This window comes from Lipotes vexillifer, unplaced genomic scaffold (genome assembly GCF_000442215.2).
Source record: "Lipotes vexillifer unplaced genomic scaffold, Lipotes_vexillifer_v1.1 scaffold818, whole genome shotgun sequence".
Classification (NCBI taxonomy): domain Eukaryota; kingdom Metazoa; phylum Chordata; class Mammalia; order Artiodactyla; family Lipotidae; genus Lipotes; species Lipotes vexillifer.
The window spans coordinates 436,461-446,948 of NW_006771890.1; the positions used below are offsets into that span (position 1 = coordinate 436,461).

A 10,488-nucleotide genomic window follows, 5' to 3' on the forward strand; every position below is an offset into this window, starting at 1 on the left:
AGCGGGCGGGCATGGGGGGCGCGCCGAGTGGCCCCGGCGGCCGGGCCGGCATCCTCGCGGCGTCCCTCCGCTAGAGGGGGGGACCAAGCCAATTCTCCTTTGCAGCAAAAAATTACATGTATATATTATCAAGATAATATATACATCCGATCTTATTTTTTAAAAAAAGTTTATTTTGCTCCGATTTTGAAAAAGAGGGAGCGTGGGTGGCCAGCGGTTTTTATAAATTATTCTTATTTTCTGTTATCTGTCCCCGTCCCTCCCCACCCCCTGCTGAAGCTTGAATAAGGGCAGGGATCGCGGCTCCTACCTATCGGTCACCCCCTTGCCCGTTCCTCCCCCGCCCCAACGCCTAGCACAGTGCCCTGCACACAGTAGGCGCTCAATAAATGTTCGTGGATGATGATGATGATGATGATGAAAAAAATGCAGCATCAACGGCAGCAGCAAGCGGACCACGCGAACGGTGAGCAGCCAGAGCCTGGGCACCCGCTGCCAAATCTAATCCTTGTCATGGTCCTCCTCTTCCCACCCCCCTCTTCTTTCTCACCCCCCTCCCATCTCTGATGCGCTGGTGGGTTGAGGGGGTTGGAGAGGATGCTTCTAGCTCGGTGTCATCTACATAGAAAGGGGAGATGCGTGACAGCCACTCCGTTCTCCCCTTCAGGCCTTGAATGTCAGAGCCAATTCTGCATTTGTGGGGTGGGGGCGGTCGTGGAGTCCGTGGAGTACTGTGCCGCCGGAGGGGCGGCGAGCCGAGGTGATTCGGCTTCAGTGTCCTCGGGCTCAACTTTCCTCCAACGCTCCCGAGCGATGGAAAGGGGGTGGCTATGAGTCTGCAGCCGGAGCCCCCTTTCCAGCCTCTTCACCTCCTTCCCCGGCCCCTGGTTAATTAGGAAGAAGGTCTCTGGTGGCATCCGGAAAATTCTAGGATTGCCAGGTTTCAACCTTCTCGCCGGTGGGTGAAGCATCCCCCTACCCTTGAGAGGGAGGCTGGGTCTCGGAGTCGCCGGCCAGGGGGTCGGGTGGAACGCGTATTCCCGCTCGCAGCGCCGCTGTGCACACGTCGGTAACCTAGCAATGCCCGGAGAGTCGCTCCCGCTGTGAGGCTCTGCGCCCCAGCCCGGCCACGTGCAGTTACCATGCCGGCCCGGCTGGGTCGAGGGAAGGGGGCGCAGCTCCTGGCCCGCCCTCTTCACTCCTGCTTGGAGGTCACTGGAGTCCCCCACAACCCTCCATGGGCTCGCAGCCTTCCCGATGACCGCTCCCCAAGGGAAGACTTGGGGCGACTCCTCCCCTGGCTCAGACCGTCTGCTGCCCAACCCCAAGGCCCCCTCTCAGGCTGCTGGCCAGGCAGATATGTGCTCGCTTTGACTCTTCCTTGCTTTTTACTGAGCAAGAATTGGTTTTGCAAACGCCCATCCCTCTACCTCTGCCACCACGCTCACTTTGACTTCTGTCTCAGTAAGGAGGTTGTGACCAGAGGCAGATGCCGGGGAGACCTGCCTGGGTCTTGGCCTGACCCCAGGCTGGAGAGGGCTTTGCACATGGAACCCTCTTGGGGTTCTACCCTGTGTGCACTTGGATACCAGCCTACACTGAGGTGATTCCTGTTTAGGCCTTGAGGGCCCCTGGCATAACCCAGCCTGTCTATCCTAGGTGTAAAGGGTGCAGGCTGCCTGCCTTGTCTCTTTGGATGCTGGCTTGGCTGCTGCAGCTGCAATTTAAAATGCAAAAAAGCCCTAAAGATGTTTTCTGTTTTCCAAAGACTGTGGAGGAAATGAGTCCCAAGCATCATGAATTTTCATTTGGAGGAAGTGTCAGTGCATAATCTAGGTATTGGTTATGGGGCCTTTGGTATTGCCCTGGTGCCAGTGGAGGATTTTTTTTTCCACGTTGAAAAAAGTGCATTGGTGGCTATGGAAAGATGTTGGAGTAACACCCTGAAAATGATTAAGACTGTTGAATTATTGCCACTGCTTTGTGTGTGTGTGTGTGTGTGTGTGTGTGTGTGTGTGTGTGTGTGTGTGAGAGAGAGAGAGATGGTAGTTATTTTGAAGAAAAGCTGTTGTATGTATCTATTAACTCATTAGAGACACATGGGTTTTAAAAGTCAGAAAAGATTTGAAATAAATGTGGGAATGACCTCAGTTTGTCTGAAGGAATGCACTGAAAGACTCCTTGTGAAGACACGGGTGTAGGGAGTTACTAACCCATTGGGCGTGATGCAGCAGTGGTCCTGTGTTACTGACACTTTGGGCAGGGCTTGCGGACTTTTCTAGCTACTCTTGCTGGCCAAACCCTGCTTCTGAAAAATAGGACATGAGGTTTCAAATGGAAACATGGGGATGATTTCCCTACTGTTCTTGATGGGAAACCACTTTAGCTTTCTTCTGACACTGGATTCTCATTGTTTTGTTTTGTCTTTTGATTTTCCTTTTTCTCCTTCTTCCCAGAGGCAAACTATGCAAGAGGCACCAGGCTCCCTCTTTCTGGTGAAGGACCAACTTCTCAGCCGAATAGCTCCAAGCAAACCGTCCTGTCTTGGCAAGCCGCGATCGACGCTGCTAGACAAGCCAAGGCTGCCCAAACTATGAGCACCTCTGCACCCGCACCTGTAGGATCTCTCTCCCAAAGAAAACGTCAGCAATATGCCAAGAGCAAAAAACAGGGTAACTCGTCCAACAGCCGACCTGCCCGCGCCCTTTTCTGTTTGTCACTCAATAACCCCATCCGAAGAGCCTGCATTAGTATAGTGGAATGGAAGTATCCTTTTTTGGGGGAAGGCTTTCTCGTTTTCTCTTTTACCATCTGTTCTTTAAAAGGATTTGCTTTCTGAAATGGCACTTACAAAGTGATAGCATTTTGGAATGTGAGCAACAGAAGTTATGTGTAGAGGGTTTCATGGTATATAATTTCCTATCTCCTCTGGGTGCAGAGGGGTATCTCTCTGGGTAAGTATAGGCTACTCTGTGTGTGTGTGTGTGTAGTGGTGGGGGAGGGAGTGACAACCTGAAACTTCAAAGTGGTAGATAATTAAAATATGAAATTAACCTTTGGTCATTTGACACTAGATGGTTAGTTTAAATGCACCATTGTTTTTTGGCAGTGGTATGCATTGAACCTATTGCAAATAAGGTATGCTGATGAAAAAAAAAACTGTACTAGAAATAAATACATTTTTGACCTTTAGTGGAATCTTCTCATTTTGACGTTTGGAATTTGCTTCGGAAACTCCAATTAATGCTAAGATGGCTTGTAGATCTGACATTTGGTGAGTCTGATTGTTCAGGTAGCTACAAATATGAACACTTGCTTCATAGGGAGGGAGCAATTTGCTCATCAATGCTATGACTTCCTGGAATTTCCTTTTGACAAGTTCCAAAACAGCATTTGAAACGTGAGCGTGAGGGAGCATGTGAAGGGAGAGGTTTGTGTGTGCCTCTTCTTTCAGCGCCTGTGTGGGTTAGAGCACAGCCCTCTCAGTGGAGGAATTTGCAGTTGCTGCCTTTATAAAAAAATTCTGTCTGTGTCCTTGGACTGGAGTTACATTTCTGGGTGTCTCCTTTGTATTTTTAAAACTGAACTCCAACTGCCCCAGGAGGGTTGTTAGGGCCCAGATCTTGGAAAACTAGGGTGTGCTGCCTGCTCACTGCCTCCCCTAAACCTGGAGGCCAGGTTCCAGTGCCTGCCACGCTTCAGAAAAGGTTGACTGTGGCGTTCTTTCTGAGCAAATGGCTTTCTAATTAGTCAGGTGATTCATTGGTTTGGGTAAAACACAGTATTTCCTTCTCCCAGAAGTATATTCGGAGTTGACCTGGGCCTTAGAGCAGTTCCTAAGCATAGGAAGGAGTATGAATAAAGGGCTTCCCCACGGAGGCTGGGGGGAGGGGAGGGGCGGTCATGCTGCAAAGGGAGGGGGTCGGTGACCCGGGCTAGAAAGTGGAGCTGAAACCCCCGCATCATTTGAGTGCCTAGCTAGGCAGCTCTTTGCACGCCCTCTGTCTTAGCTGGCTACTTTCTGTGCTCTCAGAGAGTTAAAATGAGGTAACTGTCTAGAAAGGTTTTGGAGAGAGTAGCCAAGTGTAGGATTTGAGGGGTTTTCATGTGCTTTTTCCTTTTTAGAACAGATGTCTCCTCTCCAGAGGGAGTTGCGGTGTCTCTCACATGGCTGGGGTTGTGTGGATGTGTTTTCTCTTTAGGTTCTTTTTGAGTCTGAGGACGAACTCTGGTGTCGGCCCAGGAGGGAGCCGGCTCCACAGGGTGTCCCTCAAGTGGCATGGCAGCAGTCAGAGGCACAGACTGTACTGAGCCGGAATGATCTCGCCCTCCTCAGGTTGGCTTGATGTGACTCTGAGTAAGCAGAGGCCTCTCGGTGGGGTCATTAATTTCATGTGGAGTGAGGTGGGAGGCCTGGTGCTGTTTGTGCACAGTAGTTTCTCTTTGTGCACAGTAATTTGTATATAGTAATTTATGTGAACGGAGTGAATTCCTGGATGGTGCTGCCGACTCCCGTTCCCGCATCCCCAGACATGTGTGCAGAAATCAGGGGCTGTGGCTGCCAGTGGCAGGGAGAAGCTGCCCCTACAAATGGGGAAGTTTGCAGAATAGATCCTGAAACGATACATGATTTGTTTTTTTCAAATGACAGTTTTCTTCAGGTTCAGGGAGCAGGGTATGGGCAGCCTCCTAAAGCCAGCAGTGCCAGACCCTGTCAGCACTGGGAGAGTGAGTTTTTACCTGCTGTTTGCCTTTACATGCAGGCAAAGCAGAGTGTCCTGCACTTGGGGAACGAGGAAGGAATATTTAGGATCAGACCCATCCGTTTCTCTAATGCTCTGTTCTGCTTGGCTTGTCAGAATCTTGTGGCAGTGGGTTAGGATCCACCAGTACCTGGCGTCTGAAACTGGACCACCATAAAGAAAAAGTACTCTTATGTTTGCTTTCCTGAACAGCATCAGTGCTTCTCAGATTTGCTGGTTTATCATTTAGGTAGCAGGAAATTAAAAAGGCAGAATGGTGGTGTGGGGGAGGGGAGAGTCAGTAAGTGTGTTTCCATATAGGATAGCCCTGGGGCAATTGACTTTTAAAGTTTTGGAAGGAACTGCCAAAAGGAAAAATGAAAAGGAGATTCTGAAGTCTTTTTAAGGTGGACTGCCTTAAAGTTGGGTCCCTAACATAAGAGATTTTGTAATACTAGATGAGTTAAAAGAATAACTACGAGGGAAGGATAACTGGCTTTAAAAATAAGCCCATCAAATTGGTAAGGGAATAATGTCTTTCACGTCCATATTTCAGTGAGTGTTAAAGTTCTTCAAGAGGCTGAGGCTCCATGAAACTCACCGTATCCCCAGAGACTTGAGGGGTCTCTGTTTCCTTCAGCATCTTTGGATTTCCCAGAAGGAAATCAGGATGAACGGAGAAGGTCTGTGCATATGCTCAAAGCTTTAGGACTTGGAGGTGTTTAGTGAAACCGTGGCCTTGCCTTTTGTGGGTGAGTGTATGGGAGAAACAGTGTCGTACAACCAAGCCCGGGGTTGGAGATTAGATTGGTGCTCGTGAAACCTTGCATTTGGAAAGGCTGAAAACCAAGAGAGGAAAAACAGTCATTTTGGCAGATGTCAAATTTTGTATTGCCAGTTTTGACAGTGTCTCTTAATAACAGCAGAAGGTTTAAGCAAGTATCTGTTGAAGGCTGCTCTCAGAGTGATTCTTCCAGACAGACCCCTGAGATTTAGAAATGTTAAGTCGAACTCTGAAAGTATCTGGTGGTGATTTCTTATGGCCTTTTATTTAATTTGTTTATAAATTGAACACAATAACAACACGTTATAAGCGGAGCTCTGGTCTGGCTCTAATCTGAAATAGTGATAACTGCTGATTAGTAAGGAAGGAAAGCGGAGGAGGGAGGTGAAGCGTGGCTTGCTTGTTACAGCGAGGGACTGGAACAGCCGCAAGACGGTCACAGGTGGAATGGAGAAGGTCCTTGGTGACTTGTCCTATCCCAGTTCGGACAGGAGATTCAGACTGACCCAGCCGAGAAGAGCTTCCAAGAAAACGGCTCTAACACATGGTGACAAGGATTTGTGGAAGAGGTTTGTCTCATGATGGCTTTTCTTTGTGTCTACAACAGCCAGAAATTTAGCTCTCTAAGGCCCTTGTTGCTGTGAAAATGACACGAAGTAGAAACCTGTTTCACACAGTGCCCTAATTGGATGTACTTTTAGGTTTTCATATAAAATGTCCAACAGAAGAATGAGTGTAACGTGATCCTTGCAACAGCAGAAAAGGGCGTGGAGACGTCATTTGATAGGAAGATCTGCTGTGAGTTGACCACTATTACTCCTGCTGGAAACCTTGTAGTCACAGCAGTCAGTTGAATAAGGATTTGTGGGTAAAATTTTCATTTAAAAAGCCGTTCAAAAGTGGTGTGATTGGGAGTGTGACGAGAGAGATGGTTTATGTTGGTTTAACACATATATACCTTAACAAAAATTTTCAGACCATTTGACATATTTATATTATTGGCTATTTTTGCCAATTGTGTGGCCTTAGCTATTTACATCCCATTCCCTGAAGATGATTCTAATTCAACAAATCATAACTTGGTAAGTGTCCTTAGAGTTGCTGCTTGTCCTGATGTGTGCTTGTCATTTACCTCTATATTGAAGCTGGCAGCTGGCAGCTGGCTTTCTGGGTGGTTGAAGTTAACAGCTATGCATGTGATGTTTCACGGAGCTTTGCAACAGTGGTGTGTTTTTGTGTTTTTTTTTTTTTTTTTTTTTTTTTTTTTTTTTTTTTTTTTTTTTTTTTTTTTTTTTTTTTTTTTTTTTTTTTTTTTTTTTTTTTGACCTGCATTCTCAAATTATACTGAATGAAAGTGTTTAAAGTCATGAATCTTGTATAAATAGATGTGGAACTTTTCATGGAAGAGGTTTGTAGCAGACTTAAAAATAACTTTTCTTTCCATATAGGCTTTTTTTGTCGACCATTCTTTTCCTGGTAATGTTAGCCTTTTTTTTTTTTTTTTTTTTAAATCCAGTGTTATTTGGGAGTTGTGGGTACTATGGTTAATTTTTCTGGTAAGTAGAGAGTTATCATAGCTTCTGTACCTGAACTATTAATTTTTACAGAAGTAGAACACGACAAAACTAACCCACGTAGCGCATAATTTGGTGAATGTACAGTAGAGTATTGAAGTTCCTTCACTTAGTTCTTTGAAATATGCTCCAAGATAAAATGATTCTATGGGGAAATAAATTGGGATACTTCCATATACCTTATTGCTCTCTTAAAGATTTATTGTGCACATTAACTCAGTAAAAGCTCCGGGAAAGTCTGTAGTTAAAAAACCAGTTTCATTTTGTTTAACTCAGCTAGTCCCTAAAAGTAATTGGTCATGGATTCTTTAAACATTTTTTTGGCAGAGTGCATCACAGTGTTTCATGGAACTTCCTTTGGGAAAGGTTGATATAGTTTTAAAAAAGCACTGAAGAGCACTGGAGTGGGACTAGGAGTTGTCCCAGTGGACTGTCAACTGGCTGTATTTTGGGGCATTTCCCAGACCCATTGTGCATCGCCATCGCCGTTTACCCACCTGTCAATTCGGGGGATCGGATGAGAAGATCACCAGGGTTGTTTTTACCTCTGACATCCTGTACTCTTTCCTTGATGATTCAGAAGCCATTTCAGGATTTTTCTGGTGCTGCAGCATCCTCTTTGCAAGGATCAGTCCTTCATGAGTTGAGGCCATGCAGAAAGGAGGTGAATGAGGGGCTGGTCCCGGATAACAGGAAATTCTCCCTATTGTTTTGCTTTCCCCTCTTTTAGCTGGTTCCATTCGGTTTTGGTTTCTCATGCTGAAGCTGTATTTTAGTAGGGCTGGATGTTCTTAGCTGAGTGTTGTAAAGTCAAAACTAGTGAGGGGAGAGCTCTGCCGGGGTCTGTAGATGTTGACATTATTTATGCTTTTATGATTTTAGACTTCATGGTTTATGTACAGGATTTCACGTTACATTTAAAATGTGCGGCACATTTCAGATGTAGTGTGATGTCTCTTCATATTTGGGCTTTTGTAGTCTGATGTGTAGGGAATTTTAAAAAATTTTGGACACTGTTACTGAAAGTACAACTGTAAATGGGAGTTGGATACACATGTAAAGACTTACTGTTAGTATATATTTATACTGTGCTAGAGATGATCTGTGTGACTGGATATTTTAAATAGCTTCTGATTTAGTTGTAGACACGTGGCTTTAGACAATCATTTCAAAGGAAGAGCAGAAGTAGTGAAAAGCCCCCATCAATGGGGCTATAGATCATCACAGTCTAGGCCACAGATGGTGTCAGCCTTGTTACCAAATTTAACAACGTGGATGGTGACCCAGTTTGTTGCTTTTTGTAGCTCAAGAGAACATGATTAAACAAACTTAGAAAATAGATACCTTTCTGAGAGGCAGATTAATTCAGATCCTTGGAATAATTACTGTAGCTGCATGTGTAAGTCAATTAATATTCTGATTTTTTTTTTTCCCAGGGAAGTTCAGGGCACTAATATAAGTACTGTCGGGCCATTTGGATTTCTCAGCTAATAAGTGAGGGAATAAAACATGGGAAATGGATAAATCTCTCTTCCTGCCCCTGGCAGTCCCTCCCCAGTGGATCTTTTATTGACAGTTCTTAAAACACCGGCCTTTTGTGGGTGGGAGAGGGCAGTGTGTTAGTTTGGCAATCCTTTCTAAAAAACCCAACATATATTTCTTTGACCTCTTAACATTCTGAAACTTATAGCATTCAAGTTTGTGTCTTGTGTTCACTTGGCTGGTCACATGGCCAGATGAGTTTAATCTCTGCCTAACTTTTAAAATATTTCCTTTCTCACTGTGGGAAGGGAAGATCTTTGTGGATTTCCCCCTGACTCTTAGCAAGGTCCCATGCCATGTCAGTCCTCCTGCCAGGGAGCCGGTTTTTTTTTTTTTTTTAAAACATTTGACCCAATTTGTACCAAAGTGATTGCTCTATTTTTGGGATCGGTTTAGAGGCAGCTGAACGAAGCTTATTTTTCTTCTGTAGTAAATACCTTTCAATTAATGTGAATGGCAAAACAAAGGGCAGAGACTGATACGGATTGCAAAGCTGTACGTGTCAGGGAGCTGGTGGTTTCCTTTGCTTCCAAGCTCTGTCGGGAATGTAGATGTTGAGCTCTTAGAGTACGATCAGGGCCAGCTTTGTGGAAGATGTTTCTGCCTGTTACAGGTAGTTTGCAGTGAAATTATTACTTTTGTTGGGTAAGAAATGTGGCCATCTCCCTTCGTCCAGTGTGCGTTTGGTCTGGGTTGTACCTAACTGAGCCACCTTTGGGGATTTGGAGACTACCTTGGGGGCAGCAAGTTTTCCCAGGGTTAGATTAAAAAAAAATATATATATATATATATATATATATATATATAAAAAAATATATATATATATATATAAACAATCTCAAGTTTCTATGCAGCTTTCATTTGTGGACTTGCAGGGACCAGTGGAGGCTGCAGCCATGGAAACGGTGCAACTCAGTTCCCACAGCAATCTCCCTCCTAGATCAGTCGGTAGCAGGATTTCCTCAGTTCCACTTATTGAAAGCGTATATCATTTATTTAATTTTTTTCTTAGCATGGGGCAGGGGGCGGGGAGCGCTTCTTTATGGAGTGTCAGCGTGGCGACGATCACAGTCCTGTCCCTCACTGTGTTGGAAAATGCCTTATTTCGCTTCCCAAACTTCAGTTTCTTATAAGTCACAAACTGACTGAATGCTTCAGTCTGGGCATCTTGCTACTGGAAGTCCCACCCCACCCCCGGGCCCAGTTCTCCATAGCACTGACCAGCCTCAAATTAGAACTGTCCAAAGAGGGGCGCCCAGCTGCCAGCCCTGACCTTCCTTGATGTCTGCAGCCACCGAGGGCGGGGCGTGTGGCCTAGGCCACTCTGTCCCTTTTCCGGGTGCTCGATAAATGCTTTTGATACTCAACGAGAAGGTTTACTAAGTCTTTGACCCCCTTTTTGCCCCCTTTCTCATCTTGCCTTTGTGCTTTTAGACTGCCGACACTTGGCCTCTATAAAGCCCCTCATGTCTTCCCCTTCCCCTCCATTCAAATTGTGGTCAGATGGCTTTTGCTAGAGGAGTGATCCTGAGGTTTCAGGGGCGACCTGCTGCCCCAGGGAAGGCTGGGTGCTCCTTGGTCTACCCAGCCTTTTCTGGTTCACCTTTTGTGCCTCTCCTTCATACCCACCCCCCACCCCCGTCCGTTAGTCCACCAGCTGATCGTAAACACCCCTCCCTGGTCTTGTCCACCTCCTGGCCTCTTCTCCGTCTGAAATACCTCTTCCTCCCTACCACCCCTTCATCACTGGCACTGTCCTTAGAGCTGCTCGGGAATAATCTCAAAGGATGTCTCTTCTGTGAAGCCTTTTCTGACCCTGATTAGAAGTAACACTCTTATCTGAACC

General features: G+C 45.8%; 1 protein-coding gene across 3 annotated transcripts in view; it reads left to right on the top strand.

Annotated features, from left to right (window-relative positions):
* Nucleotides 1-399: 399 nt before the first annotated feature.
* Nucleotides 400-10,488, top strand: part of CACNA1D (calcium voltage-gated channel subunit alpha1 D) — a 322,182-nt gene continuing 312,093 nt past the window's right edge. For all 3 annotated transcript variants that reach the window (XM_007447228.1, XM_007447229.1, XM_007447227.1), the window contains exons 1-3: nucleotides 400-466; nucleotides 2,457-2,766; nucleotides 6,503-6,608. In XM_007447228.1, the coding sequence (XP_007447290.1) occupies nucleotides 400-466; nucleotides 2,457-2,766; nucleotides 6,503-6,608 (483 nt within the window). The remainder of the gene's footprint in view (nucleotides 467-2,456; nucleotides 2,767-6,502; nucleotides 6,609-10,488) is intronic.